The 14850-nt window shown below is 52.7% G+C and overlaps 2 protein-coding genes across 4 annotated transcripts in view; both read right to left on the bottom strand.

Annotated features, from left to right (window-relative positions):
• The window catches only part of arhgef28a (Rho guanine nucleotide exchange factor (GEF) 28a), a 21189-nt gene extending 6902 nt beyond the window's left edge, over positions 1-14287 (bottom strand). For 2 of the 3 annotated variants that reach the window (XM_034547348.1, XM_034547350.1), the window contains exons 1-23: positions 14161-14287; positions 13929-14082; positions 13736-13847; positions 11986-12072; positions 11657-11699; positions 10040-10163; positions 9072-9222; positions 8939-8994; positions 8789-8849; positions 8611-8686; positions 8424-8524; positions 7925-8077; positions 7516-7838; positions 6692-6817; positions 6480-6597; positions 6120-6374; positions 5955-6031; positions 3016-3194; positions 2851-2942; positions 2599-2775; positions 1800-1966; positions 1265-1312; positions 162-683 (exon numbers count right to left, since the gene is read on the bottom strand). In XM_034547348.1, the coding sequence (XP_034403239.1) occupies positions 162-683; positions 1265-1312; positions 1800-1966; positions 2599-2775; positions 2851-2942; positions 3016-3194; positions 5955-6031; positions 6120-6374; positions 6480-6597; positions 6692-6817; positions 7516-7838; positions 7925-8077; positions 8424-8524; positions 8611-8686; positions 8789-8849; positions 8939-8994; positions 9072-9222; positions 10040-10163; positions 11657-11699; positions 11986-12072; positions 13736-13847; positions 13929-14082; positions 14161-14180 (3222 nt within the window). In that variant the 5' untranslated portion in view covers positions 14181-14287. The remainder of the gene's footprint in view (positions 1-161; positions 684-1264; positions 1313-1799; positions 1967-2598; positions 2776-2850; positions 2943-3015; positions 3195-5954; positions 6032-6119; positions 6375-6479; positions 6598-6691; positions 6818-7515; positions 7839-7924; positions 8078-8423; positions 8525-8610; positions 8687-8788; positions 8850-8938; positions 8995-9071; positions 9223-10039; positions 10164-11656; positions 11700-11985; positions 12073-13735; positions 13848-13928; positions 14083-14160) is intronic. The other variant, XM_034547349.1, reaches the window with a different exon arrangement.
• LOC117740679 (thimet oligopeptidase-like) overlaps positions 14228-14850 on the bottom strand; it is a 70281-nt gene continuing 69658 nt past the window's right edge. Inside the window, exons 13-14 of the mRNA XM_034547209.1 lie at positions 14368-14513; positions 14228-14243 (exon numbers count right to left, since the gene is read on the bottom strand). Of these exons, the coding sequence (XP_034403100.1) occupies positions 14228-14243; positions 14368-14513 (162 nt within the window). The remainder of the gene's footprint in view (positions 14244-14367; positions 14514-14850) is intronic.

Raw genomic sequence — 14850 nt, forward strand, 5'->3', positions numbered from 1 at the left:
CGACTTTAGCCGAGAAATAACTCCATAAACGCCGCATATCTGCCTCGCGCTCACGTCGGGGTCAAGAGCTTCAGTCTGAGGCGTTATTGAGCCCTCAGACTGAAGATCAGAAGTTATGCTGGGATCCATAAACAGAGGTGTGTGTGTGTGTGTGTGTGTACCGGCGGCCGGTCCAGAGGGATGACCATGTGAGGGATGGCAGTGGGCAGACTCCTCTGCCGGCTGTGCCTCCAGGTCTGGAGCAGCTTCTGCTGGTTCTCCAGGCGCTCGCGCTCCCTCTCCACGTTCCTCTGGCCCTCCCGGAGCCGCTCCAGGCTCTGCTGGTACTCCTCCAGCTGCTCGTCCAGCTCCTCCCTCTGGCGCCTCAGCCTCTCCGTCTCCAGGTGGCAGCGCCGCTCCCTCTCCTCCAGCCGGCTCTCCTGCTCCCCCTGCTGGCTCTCCCTGGCGTGGCACGCCCTCTCCCAGCGCTCCTTCTCCTGGCGCAGTCGTTCCTGGAGCCGCCGCGCCGCCGCCGCCTCCTCCTTCCGCTTCTCCAGGTTGCGCTGCTTCTCCTGCTCTTGCAAGGTGTTGCCCCGGACGCTGGGGAGGTGCGGCGACCGCCGGGTGCGGGGGGAGGGGCGGCCGGCCTCCCGGAGGAGGAGCCTCTGGACCTCGTAGCAGCTGTCCTGGATGGTGACGGTGGCCTGGAACCGACGGGGGACAAGCAGAGGCTCGGTGGACATGCAAAGGGCTGCTTTGAGGCCATTTGAATGTGTGCGTGCCTTAAGACAACACAACTACACACAGTGAAACGACCTCAGTGTCTCCGCCGGTAGAACTGAGGCGAGCATCGCACACTTTGAATATGAAAATATCAAAACCTCAGATTTACAGTCAGCGCACACGTCCCCTCATGCAAATACACACATACAACCTCTCTGCACACATTTACATGTTATATTAACAGCTGTGCGTGTGTGTGTGCGTGTGTGTGTGTGTGAGTGTGTGTGCATGTATAGAGCTGGAGTGTGTGTGTGTATTAAAGCTATTGTTCTCCACAAAGCGTGTCGTGTGAGAACAGAGGGGGTTTGTCTGTTTGTTTGTTTGTTTTCTGGCTTTCTGATTGGATGATAACACCGATGAGGGCAGTACAGTATATTGAATAATGCCGTACAGTATACTGAATAATGGTGTACATTATATTGAATAATGCCGTACAGTATACTGAATAATGGTGTACATTATATTGAATAATGCCGTACAGTCTATTGAGTAATGCACTCACCTGCAGACTGTAGAGCAACTGGGTCAAGCTCTGCACGCTTTGAGCCACCTGTTGACGGAGGAAACACACTTCACCAACTCCTCACAGGGAAGCGTCCATATTTGAAGGTGCATTCGTGCGACACGTGCGCCCCCTTGAGGCCGCGCCGTGTCCTGCCCCACTCACAGCGCGTGGGGTGCACGCTGCAGTAGATAATGAAATGATCCTGGTAGTCGTTGACCTCACAGGTCACACGGGAGCTATAAGCGCGGCGCGGCGATTGGAGTGAGTCTCCGTGTCCATTCCTAACGGCCCGTTGGACTTTATTACGAGCGTATCAATGATGCATCGCATTAAACACCGAAATGTAATTGCACTGAATTATTAAAACAAGCTGTCGGCGATCTGGAGCCACACACACATCTGTGAAGAGGTGAGGGGGGGTTCAGGTGCAGGCTGAGAGAGGCTGTAATGGCCGATAGTACCTCATAAAAGAACATTACATCATACATCAACAGTAGGAGGCGTTTCATAGAACAGACACCTTGTGCCGTACCTTGAAGTCAATGTCATTCCTGTCTGTTTGGAGCAGGAGGGATGGGGACCGGAGCACGGGGGTCTCAGTCCAGACCCCCTCACGGGCCTCCGGGTCTGAGTCGGGGTCCGGGCTGCGAGTCGATGGAGAACAGGCCTGAGACGACAGCGTGGCCTTCAGGTTCTCAGCTGGGAAACAGAAACCACAGCACGGGGTGAGGCTCTGATACGTCACACCTGAGTTTTAATTAATAAAATTAATTAATAATGAACGATAAGCGATAATAAACAGATTTGGAATAGAATATATATGTACAAATCATTTTATATATATATATTTATATATAGGCATGTGTATATATATATATATATATATATATATATATATATATAAAAATATACAGGTATGTATATATATATTTATATATAGGCATGTATACATATATATATTTATTTATATATATATATATATATATATATATATATATATATATATATACACACACACATATACATGCATATATGCATGCATGCCTATAAGATGTATGCATTCATTACATTTATCATTGAAATAATAATTAGACGCCATTTCTTTAGTAAATGAAAAATGTTGCCCACTTCTTGATTAACACACTAAATGTCCCGCCCCCATTTAGAGCAGTACATAAACATGTGACACGTGGTTTATAATACACTATAAAGTAGCTGTATTCATGTATTAATGTGTTAATGTATTCATGTATAATGTGTCAGCATGTTTCACTGAGGATGCTGTGGTTGACATGGATCCTGCCGGGTGCAGCAGAGTGAACGCGTCTCACCCTCCTGCAGCGCCGCAGACAGCAGCCCGGCCGCCTGGGCCGGCTCCTCCGAGAGCGGCTGGACGAGCAGCCGCGGGTCGACCGGCGCCGCGCCCGTCCTCCCGCTCAGCGCCGCATACACCTGCAGCTTCTCCTCCAGGCCGCAGCAGATCCGCTGGTCCTGGATCAGCAGGCTCTCTGACGCGCGGGTAGTGAAACGTTAACTCGCGGTATTCAAGATGAATTGATATAATAAATAATATGAATAAATACCTTGTAGCTTCTGGATCTTCTGGACGCGAGCCTCGGCAGCTCGCCTCTCCTCCTCAGATTCACTCGTGGATTCTTCTTCTTCCTCCGGACAGCTGAGCAGAGAAATACATGTTTCTCCTTTACTCACACACACGCACACACACACAGACCTGTACACACACACACCTCTCCACGGCCTCTCGAATGAGCCTCATCCAGGTGTTCCTCTCCTCCTTGGACGCCGTGTGCACCTCGTACATTTCGGGGCCGGCGGCCGAGGCGCTGATCAGAAACATCCCTCGCTCCTCATTGGCCACTTCTCGTACGATCAGCTTCTGCAGCGCGACCACGGGAGGCTTCTGGTCCTGAGGCACAGTGCAAGAGGGAGATTACTTTAGATCAAAGAATAAAGAAAACAGGTCGTATCAGAGCGGCTGGTTGGCGTTGCAGCATGTTGTGTGTGCGTGGCGTTGCAGCATGTTGTGTGTGTGCGTGGCGTTGCAGCATGTTGTGTGTGCGTGGCGTTGCAGCATGTTGTGTGTGTGTGCGTGGCGTTGCAGCATGTTGTGTGTGCGTGGCACTGCAGCATGTTGTGTGTGCGTGGCGTTGCAGCATGTTGTGTGTGCGTGGCACTGCAGCATGTTGTGTGTGCGTGGCGTTGCAGCATGTTGTGTGTGCGTGGCGTTGCAGCATGTTGTGTGTGCGTGGCGTTGCAGCATGTTGTGTGTGTGCGTGGCGTTGCAGCATGTTGTGTGTGCGTGGCGTTGCAGCATGTTGTGTGTGTGCGTGGCGTTGCAGCATGTTGTGTGTGCGTGGCACTGCAGCATGTTGTGTGTGCGTGGCGTTGCAGCATGTTGTGTGTGTGTGGCGTTGCAGCATGTTGTGTGTGCGTGGCGTTGCAGCATGTTGTGTGTACGTGGCGTTGCAGCATGTTGTGTGTGTGTGGCGTTGCAGCATGTTGTGTGCGTGGCGTTGCAGCATGTTGTGTGTGCGTGGCGTTGCAGCATGTTGTGTGTGCGTGGCGTTGCAGCATGTTGTGTGTGCGTGGCGTTGCAGCATGTTGTGTGTGCGTGGCGTTGCAGCATGTTGTGTGTGGCGTTGCAGCATGTTGTGTGTACGTGGCGTTGCAGCATGTTGTGTGTGGCGTTGCAGCATGTTGTGTGTGGCGTTGCAGCATGTTGTGTGTACGTGGCGTTGCAGCATGTTGTGTGTGTGCGTGGCGTTGCAGCATGTTCTGTGTGCGTGGCGTTGCAGCATGTTGTGTGTGCGTGGCGTTGCAGCATGTTGTGTGTGGCGTTGCAGCATGTTGTGTGTACGTGGCGTTGCAGCATGTTGTGTGTGTGCGTGGCGTTGCAGCATGTTCTGTGTGCGTGGCGTTGCAGCATGTTGTGTGTGCGTGGCGTTGCAGCATGTTGTGTGTGCGTGTGGCGTTGCAGCATGTTCTGTGTGCGTGGCGTTGCAGCATGTTGTGTGTGGCGTTGCAGCATGTTGTGTGTACGTGGCGTTGCAGCATGTTGTGTGTGGCGTTGCAGCATGTTGTGTGTACGTGGCGTTGCAGCATGTTGTGTGTGTGCGTGGCGTTGCAGCATGTTCTGTGTGCGTGGCGTTGCAGCATGTTGTGTGTGCGTGGCGTTGCAGCATGTTGTGTGTGGCGTTGCAGCATGTTGTGTGTACGTGGCGTTGCAGCATGTTGTGTGTGTGCGTGGCGTTGCAGCATGTTCTGTGTGCGTGGCGTTGCAGCATGTTGTGTGTGCGTGGCGTTGCAGCATGTTGTGTGTGCGTGTGGCGTTGCAGCATGTTCTGTGTGCGTGGCGTTGCAGCATGTTCTGTGTGCGTGGCGTTGCAGCATGTTGTGTGTGTGCGTGGCGTTGCAGCATGTTGTGTGTGCGTGGCGTTGCAGCATGTTCTGTGTGCGTGGCGTTGCAGCATGTTGTGTGCGCGTGGCGTTGCAGCATGTTGTGTGTGCGTGGCGTTGCAGCATGTTGTGTGTGGCGTTGCAGCATGTTGTGTGTACGTGGCGTTGCAGCATGTTGTGTGTGTGCGTGGCGTTGCAGCATGTTCTGTGTGCGTGGCGTTGCAGCATGTTGTGTGTGCGTGGCGTTGCAGCATGTTGTGTGTGGCGTTGCAGCATGTTGTGTGTACGTGGCGTTGCAGCATGTTGTGTGTGTGCGTGGCGTTGCAGCATGTTCTGTGTGCGTGGCAGCATGTTGTGTGTGCGTGGCGTTGCAGCATGTTGTGTGTGCGTGGCGTTGCAGCATGTTCTGTGTGCGTGGCGTTGCAGCATGTTCTGTGTGCGTGGCGTTGCAGCATGTTGTGTGCGCGTGGCGTTGCAGCATGTTGTGTGTGTGCGTGGCGTTGCAGCATGTTGTGTGTGCGTGGCGTTGCAGCATGTTCTGTGTGCGTGGCGTTGCAGCATGTTCTGTGTGCGTGGCGTTGCAGCATGTTGTGTGCGCGTGGCGTTGCAGCATGTTGTGTGTGCGTGGCGTTGCAGCATGTTGTGTGTGCGTGGCGTTGCAGCATGTTGTGTGTGCGTGGCGTTGCAGCATGTTGTGTGTGGCGTTGCAGCATGTTGTGTGTGGCGTTGCAGCATGTTGTGTGTACGTGGCGTTGCAGCATGTTGTGTGTGCGTGGCGTTGCAGCATGTTGTGTGTGCGTGGCGTTGCAGCATGTTGTGTGTGCGTGGCGTTGCAGCATGTTGTGTGTGCGTGGCGTTGCAGCATGTTGTGTGTGCGTGGCGTTGCAGCATGTTGTGTGCGCGTGGCGTTGCAGCATGTTGTGTGTGCGTGGCGTTGCAGCATGTTGTGTGTGCGTGGCGTTGCAGCATGTTGTGTGTGCGTGGCGTTGCAACATGTTGTGTGTGCGTGGCGTTGCAGCATGTTGTGTGTGCGTGGCGTTGCAGCATGTTGTGTGTGCGTGGCGTTGCAGCATGTTGTGTGTGCGTGGCGTTGCAGCATGTTGTGTGTGCGTGGCGTTGCAGCATGTTGTGTGTGCGTGGCGTTGCAGCATGTTGTGTGTGCGTGGCGTTGCAGCATGTTGTGTGTGCGTGGCGTTGCAGCATGTTGTGTGTGCGTGGCGTTGCAGCATGTTGTGTGTGCGTGGCGTTGCAGCATGTTGTGTGTGCGTACCACTGCAGCAAACGTGTACTTCTGGTCTTTTTCTTGCAGGAAGATGAGAGCATCCGTGAGAAGGAGCGCCAGGACATCTGTGGAAGTGAGAAGTGGCAAAACACGTCAACAAACAGATTTTTTATCACATGTTGTACGTGCACACCAGACTTGAGCGCCCGTCACCTTTGAGTCGACCCGTGGCGGTCTTCCACAGGAGGGGGCCCTGGTGTTTGAGCCTCTGGTCCGGGCCCATCATGTCCTGTTTGCGGAAGGCGTGGCCGTTCTTCAGCTTGGCCGCGCTGCGGTTCTCCATGCGGCTGCACACCTCCTGCAACCTCCGGCGCCGCTCGTACTCGCTGACGCTCAGGTCCACGGCCGCGATCACCTCCCGGATCCGAGCCAGCGCTCTGGAGAGGTCGGCGTGCTCCGCCGTGTCCTCTGAGGGCGTCGGGGAGGAGGCGGATGACATATCGGTGTATGTTACGAACTGAAAATATTATTATTGGAGGACGTGTGGCCAGTAGGGGGCGGCGCAGGACTCACCTTGAGTGTATTGTAAGATCCTCTCCAGCAGCACCGGGTACTTTGTGATCCTCTGGGTGACCAGCAAGATGCATTCTGGGATCTCCCTCCGGCGCACCAACAAATTATTACCTTGTTGCTTTAAAAAAAAAAAAGTGACATCAACAATTATTATTATTCTCCATCTCCCTGATCAAAGGGGCAGTTTTGGGGATCAATGGAGCAGGAAGTACCCTGATGAAGATCTGGAACCGCTTGTTGTGCTGCTGGAGCTCTTTGAAGAAGTTCACCGCTTCGTTGTGACGACTGCAGAATTCACCGTACAGCTGCTTCATTTTATCACTATTCTCATCTGAAAACTGCAGAAACAAAGAAAAAAAGACCCCAGTGAGAGAGAGAGAGGGAGAGAGAGGGAGAGAGAAAGAGGGAGGGAGGGAGAGAGAGAGAGAGAGAGAGAGAGAGAGAGAGGGAGAGAGAAAGAGGGAGAGGGAGAGAGAGAGAGAAAGAGAGAGGGGGAGAGAGAAAGAGGGAGGGAGGGAGAGAGAGAGACAGAGAGAGGGAGAGAGAGAGGGGGAGAGAGAAAGAGGGAGAGGGAGAGAGAGAGAGAGGTAGAGAGAGAGAGAGACAGGTAGAGGGAGAAAGAGAGGGAGTGAGATAGAGAGAGGTAGAGAGAGAGAGAGAGGGAGAGAGAGAGAGAGAGAGAGAGAGAGAGAGAGAGGGAGAGAGAAAGAGAGGTAGAGAGAGAGGGAGGGAGATAGAGAGAGGTAGAGAGAGAGGGAGAGCGAAAGAGAGAGAGAGAGAGAGAGAGAGAGGTAGGTAGAGAGAGAAAGAGAGGGAGTGAGATAGAGAGGTAGAGAGAGAGGGAGAGAGAGAGAGAGAGAGAGAGAGGGAGAGAGAAAGAGGGAGGGAGAGAGAGAGAGAGAGAGAGAGAGAGAGAGGTAGGTAGAGAGAGAAAGAGAGGGAGTGAGATAGAGATAGAGGGAGGGAGAGGTAGAGAGAGAGGGAGAGAGAGAGGGAGGGAGGTAGAGAGCGAGGCCGCCCCAGAAGACCAGCTGACCTGTTGGAGCAGGACGTCTCCGATTCGCTGGATGAGGTAGTTGCCGTGTCCCTGGGAGTGGGCGGAGCCTTGTCCCTGGGAGTGGGCGGAGCCTTGTCCCTGGGAGTGGGCGGAGCCTTGTCCCTGTGGCTGGGCGGAGCCGTGCCGCCGCTCCTTCATGGCGGCGAAGAAGGCGCGGTGGGAGACCAGCAGCTGGTCCAGACAGGGGAAGACCCGCTCCAGGGCCTCGGGGTCCAGCTGCACCTCCTCCCTCATGCCTCTCCGGAACACCTCGGCCATGATGTGCAGCGTCTGCAGGTGGTGGAGCTCGGTCTGCATCAGCTCTGAGGTTCAAAGTACATTCACACATATGTATTAATATATATATTAAATATGCAGCAGACAACGCGGTCGTTCCTCCGCCGCTCACCGTAGATCACATCCTGCCTCTTGACCGCCCGCTTGTCCTGCTTCTTGCAGAACTTGTGCTCCACGGTCAGGCTCCACGACTCGGCCTCGAAGTCCACGGCGTCGGCCGCGTCGTCGCCGTGGATACACGCGGCGGCGGCGGCATCCGCGCAGTCTGCGGCAGGAAGAGAGGCACAGAGTCACTTTCAATTTGTAACTTTGTGATTCAATTCTAAAATTCTAAAGAAAGAAAAGATGTTTTTTCTTAAATAAACAAAAGCTTGGCGCCCTTTGATGAGCCGTATCTAAATAGCACCATTTTTAATACTTTAATTACTCACTTACACACATTTGCAACAAGCAGACTAATATCTCCTTTATCTCCTGTCGATTATGTTTGTTTTAATAAATACAAAGAAACGGCTGAAAATTGCATTTTTTTTTTTTTTTTAATATCCAAATTGTTTTTCAAATCATTTCTGACAGCGGGTCCATAATTTGACCATTAAACGCATCGTGACCTTCTCCGAAGGTCGAGTCCGTGGAGGTCGCCGGCGGCTCCTCCGGCCGCCCGCCGAGCTTCCAGGCATCGCACTCCGTCTCTGAGCTCTCACCGAGCCGACTGCAAAGAAGCACGAACCGTAGATGTAATATTAATAACCCGCAACGTTTTCACCGATATGCATCACCTCGCATCACGTGACTGACCTGTCACCGCCGGGGGGCAAAGTGGGCGTGTCCAGAGAGGTCGAGGCCTGAGGAGGACGGTCTCTCACGATGAAGTCTGTGAGGGGGGGGGGGAGGAGGGGGGGGGGTATTAATTATCATTCCCAGAATTAGAACAACTTCACAAACTACACGGGAACCTTTGGAGTTGAGGACTCACTCTGCGGGAGGGACGCCGTCTTGTTCTTCACCGCGGTGACGCCGTATTTATCCTGAAGTTTCTAAGTATTGCAAATGAGAGAGGCTTTTGTCACACACACACACACACACACACACACGCACACACACACACACACAGCACGATACTCACCTTCACACATGGGGGCACCGATTCCTTGCAGCCCTTATGGACGATTGTGGTGCAACCTGGGAAAAAATTATTTATTGATGATTTATTGAGAGTTTCTTTATATGCATATTTTTTTAATGAGGCTCCTACTCACTGGAGCAATGCAGCAGGTCCTTCCCAGAGGCCGGTTTCTCACACACGACGCACACCGTGGGGCCCAGGCAGGAGCCCGTGTTGAACCGGTGGCCGCCGGCCGGCCGGTCCTTGGCCTCCCGGTCCTTGGCCTCCCGGTCCTTCCCCTTCCCCTTGGAAAGCCACGCCGGAGACATGAGCGTCAACAGAGAGCCCCGAACGCTGCAGCCCGACAGCTCAATGCATCCTCTGACTTTAGAGTGAGCTCTACCACAAAGTAGGAGGGATGCACGCCGAAGGAATCCCCGCCCCCTTTTCCCCCAAACCTTTAGAAAGTCCAGCGAGGAAACGGAGCGCGGCGTAAACAACCGGACGCGGAGCGCTTCCAGGCTCCACTACAGGGATTAATCATTAAGAGGAAGGAGCACCATGTGACCTCCAGTGTTTCCCTGAAGCGTTTCCTGCTCCCAGAGTCACATGTTCCTCAGTAAAGAAGAACGTGTCCATGAGAAATAGTCTCAACTTAAAGTATGAATGATGGAATATATAATAATAATGTACTCATAAAACTATTTCACTCAGCTGGAGGAGTGACGCCAGAGTCGCTGTGATTGGTGGGCGTGTCGCTGTGATTGGTGGGCGTGTCACTGTGATTAATGGGTGGGCGTGTCGCTGTGATGGGTGGGCGTGTCACTGTGATTGATGGGTGGGCGTGTCGCTGTGATGGGTGGGCGTGTCACTGTGATTGGTGGGCGTGTCACTGTGATTGGTGGGCGTGTCACTGTGATTGATGGGTGGGCGTGTCACTGTGATGGGTGGGCGTGTCGCTGTGATGGGTGGGCGTGTCGCTGTGATTGGTGGGCGTGTCGCTGTGATCGGTGGGCGTGTCGCTGTGATTGATGGGTGGGCGTGTCGCTGTGATGGGTGGGCGTGTCGCTGTGATGGCTGGGCGTGTCACTGTGCGTGGTGGGCGTGGCCTGTCGGCTTTACCTTGGTCTTGTTGCGCGTGCTGGACATCCGGCTCTTGAGGAAGCTGAAGGTGCGGATGACTTTGTACTTCTCCGACTCCGCCTTCGTCGGGATGTTGTACTTGTCCAGCTCCTCTTCTTCGATCCTTGAGAAACGTGAACATGGCGTCAGTGAGACTCGTTGAATAACTCACAACACCGGAGGAAGACGCTGTTGGTTTGCAGGCGCGTGTTAGTCGGTGAAGTTCTCCGCAACTCTCGGCTGTGAAAGTAAATTAATGTTAGTAGAATTGTTAGAACATTTTGTTCATGCAAAACGACAACGACAGTCTATTGATGCGAGGAGAGAGGAGAGGAGAGGAGGAGAGAGGAGAGGAGGAGAGAGAGGAGGAGAGAGGAGAGGAGGAGAGAGAGGAGGAGAGGAGGAGAGAGAGGAGAGAGAGGAGAGGAGGAGAGGAGGAGAGAGAGAGGAGAGGAGGAGAGAGAGAGGAGAGGAGGAGAGGAGGAGAGAGTAGAGGAGGAGAGAGAGGAGGAGAGAGAGGAGAGGAAGAGAGGAGAGGAAGAGAGGAGAGGAGGAGAGGAGGAGAGAGAGAGGAGAGGAGAGGAGGAGAGAGAGGAGAGGGAGGAGAGAGAGGAGAGAGAGGAGAGGAGGAGAGGAGGAGAGAGAGGAGAGGAGGAGAGAGAGGAGAGGGAGGAGAGAGAGGAGAGGAGAGAGAGGAGAGGAGGAGAGAGAGAGGAGAGGAGAGAGAGGAGAGGAGGAGAGGAAACAAGGAGAGGATAGGAAACAAGGAGAGGAGAGGCGGTTGGTGATGCATACATGCCATCGGTCTCAGTCAGAGTTAGTTGGAACTGGACTAAAGGAGGCTAAAACCGTGGAACGGGGCCCCCCACATACTCTTTGAGGAACTCAGACAAGGTGAGATGCTGGAGGGACTCGGCCAGCTCCTCGCCGTCAGCTGACTGCGCTCGCTGAAGGAACCTAAACTCCCTGCAAACAACGTTAGTGTACCGATGAGAAGCCAGAGGGCCGAGGACACGAGCCACAGTTTGAGATGCTGGTCGTTTAATTCACACACGAAATACAAGCTTTTAGAAAGCCTTTACGCTCTCATCATGTCCCGATTATGTCCACCAGGGGGCGCTACTGACGTGTTCAGTCATACATGAGGAGGCAAAGGAAAGATCAGCTGGCATCAGTGAAAACAGGCCTAGTGGAAGAGGAAAGGAAATCCTCTCTTTTCTTTTTTTCTTTTTTTAAATCAGCAGACCACAGAGACTCATTATGCATTGTGAAAAATATACCCATGATGCAGCAGGGCGAGGTGACAAGGGAAAAAAAACTAAAACAAGAGCACAGTGCATGGCAGGAACAAGGCTGTGTGGAGCTCAGGGTCACGCTGGTGTCGGCGTGTCCCCGAACCATCGTACCTGTAAAACCAGCCGTGCTTTAAATAAACAAAAGGCCGCCGTCACCAAGGCGACCTGGTTGTCACGGTAACCCCGCGTACAGTACAGGATTACACATTTGATGCGACGTACGTCATTCTTTTTTGCGAAAAGCGTCACCCAAATGAGTTTGTCCAGAAGGAACACAGAGAAAAAGGGCAGAGACGTGAATATGAATTAAAATCAGAAATACCTTTTCTCATGCGACTGCTCCGATATGCTGGAGGCTCTTTGCTCTGCGTGCGGAAATAATTAAAGAAGTATTAAAACTTGAGAGTGAACGCGTGAGACGGAGCCCGCCGGAGGAGCCGTTGGTACTGAAGCGTTTATGAATTAAAAAAACCCACAGTGGATATGCAAAGAAACACGGCCACAGAACAATGCACGAGCACACGCACGTCACCGGCCGCAGAGCAAGCAGCCGTCTTTTCATTTGCAAATGTGAATGTTTATTGCACACACACACACACACACACACACACACACACACACACAGCTATGTGCCAGGTGTCCAGTACTTACTACCAGGGTAGAGAAGAGACAGAGACTTAGACAGAGAGAGGGCCTGAAGCAGAGACCGGCTGTGGCTGACGCCGTGGAGGACGCCATCTACAGGGCACAGTGGACAGAGGGCTCACACACCGGAGGGCTCGAGAATGACTGTTACGCAATAGTTTGGGGGAAATACGCATATTTGCATTCTTGCCGTGAGTTGAAGATCCACTCTCAAGGCTGAGTGTTGTTGTTCGGGCTCGAACCTCGAGGGAGTCACCGGCCAGGAAACAGCCCTTAAGACCTAAACCCCATCCAGCCATACATCTATCCACCTATCCATGCATCCATCCACCTATATATCACCTATATATCCATCCATTTATCCATCCATTAATCCATCCATCCATCCATCTATCCACCTATATATCACCTATATATCCATCCATTAATCCATCCATCCATCCATCTATCCACATATATATCACCTATATATCCATCCATTAATCCATCCATCCATCCATCTATCCACATATATATCACCTATATATCCATCCATTTATCCATCCATTAATCCATCCATCCATCCATCTATCCACCTATATATCACCTATATATCCATCCATTAATCCATCCATCCATCCATCTATCCACATATATATCACCTATATATCCATCCATTAATCCATCCATCCAGCTTGTGATCGGTGACACAGTTACAGCAGAGCTTTGCCTCTCTGGAGGAACTAGTGAACCTGGTAGTGAACTAGTGAACCTGGTAGTGAACTAGTGAACTAGTGAACCTGGTAGTGAACTAGTGAACTAGTGAACCTGGTAGTGAACTAGTGAACTAGTGAACTAGTGAACCTGGTAGTGAACTAGTGAACTAGTGAACCTGGTAGTGAACTAGTGAACTAGTGAACTAGTGAACCTGGTAGTGAACTAGTGAACTAGTGAACCTGGTAGTGAACTAGTGAACTAGTGAACCTGGTAGTGAACTAGTGAACTAGTGAACTAGTGAACCTGGTAGTGAACTAGTGAACTAGTGAACCTGGTAGTGAACTAGTGAACTAGTGAACCTGGTAGTGAACTAGTGAACCTGGTAGTGAACTAGTGAACCTGGTAGTGAACTAGTGAACCTGGTAGTGAACTAGTGAACTAGTGAACCTGGTAGTGAACTAGTGAACCAGGTAGTGAACTAGTGAACTAGTGAACCTGGTAGTGAACTAGTGAACCTGGTAGTGAACTAGTGAACCAGGTAGTGAACTAGTGAACTAGTGAACCTGGTAGTGAACTAGTGAACCAGGTAGTGAACTAGTGAACTAGTGAACCTGGTAGTGAACTAGTGAACCAGGTAGTGAACTAGTGAACTAGTGAACCTGGTAGTGAACTAGTGAACCTGGTAGTGAACTAGTGAACCTGGTAGTGAACTAGTGCACTAGTTCACTACCAGGTGCTAAGCTAAGCTACCCGTGTTCTCTCTGGAGCTTCACATTCAGACCAGAGAGGGGCTTTGATCTGTCCTACAAATGTTGGCAAGAACCGAAATAGGCGTATTTCCCAAAATGATGAATTATGGCTTCAATAAGCACTTCCACTTGTCGGGAGTGGACCGCACTCCATATATTAGGAGTGAGACACTCTCCAGCTGACAGTTGTGTTAAAGAGAAGGTGAAAAGTGAGCACTGGTGACACACCAGAGAGGTGGAGTTAGACACATTGTTAGTTATGTGTTACATGTTTATTATAACCATGTAAATAGTTACTGTGAGTCACTGACCAGGGCTGAGGTCTGCAGCGTGCTGGTCCCGGGTTAAACGAGCCGGACGCAGGCTGATTTTGGGCGAAGAGTAGGAATACGAGCGCAGTCGGATCCCCTGGGCGCCCGTTTCCTGGAGAGGAAACACAAGACATGTGACACGTCGGTGGTTAAAGGAGAAGAGGAGCGACTCGAGCCCGAGGAGGAGTTTTACTTTAGCGCCGGGTTCACGCGCCGAGGAGGCCGACAGGCTGCGAGTGCCCGTGAGCTCGGGGGCGGGGCCAAGGACTTCCCCTCCGTCGTCACTTTTCTCGACGGGCGAGAGCAGCGACTCGTCCTCCTCACTGTCCACCTCCAGAGCCACGAGACTGGAGCAGAGAAATGACCCGTTACACACACACACACACACACACACACACACACACACACACACACACGTTCGGTACCTGAGGTCACAAGTATCCATGGGTGGACTTTCTCTGTGATTGGTCGGCTCGGAGGAGGCGGGGCAGTTCAGCCTGGAGAGGGCCTGGTCGGCCAGGGAGGGGGTGGGTGAGCAGGGGAGAGAGGGGAGGTAGAAACCCTCCGAGGAGGAGGAGGAGGAGGAGGAGGAGGAGGAGGAGGAGGAGGGTGGAGGCGTGTCGGCTGCTGGCAGGAGGTCTTCAGAGTCTACCGCGTCCCGCAGCCCGCCGTCCGTCCCCGGGCCGACCGTCTCCGGGCCGACCGTCTCCGGGCCGACCGTCTCCGGGCCGTCCCCGGTCGCCCCGTTGACGGTGTTCCTTATGTCGGCCTCGTCCTCCTACGGTAAAACACACACACGACAGGACTTTTTAAAAGCAGCAAATCAGAGCGGACGACATGATGAACCCGTGTTTGAAGAGAGAGGGCGATGTATGACCTGCGTTGGATGGGGGTCGGTCTGCAGGGGGTCTGCAGCATGCTGGACCAACGCGTTCTGGACCCCAACGGGCTGCACGGGGCTCCCGTTCACTGTGATGGTAAACACACGGTGAATCAAACAGACTTCTCTTCGTATCCGCTCCTCTGCAAGACGTCCTGGAGGAATCTGTTTTTCATCCTTTTGAATGATTTACTGCCACGGAGCGAGACGCCTCTTAATGTCGGACTGTTAGCTC

This window comes from Cyclopterus lumpus, chromosome 12 (genome assembly GCF_009769545.1).
Source record: "Cyclopterus lumpus isolate fCycLum1 chromosome 12, fCycLum1.pri, whole genome shotgun sequence".
NCBI lineage: Eukaryota > Metazoa > Chordata > Actinopteri > Perciformes > Cyclopteridae > Cyclopterus > Cyclopterus lumpus.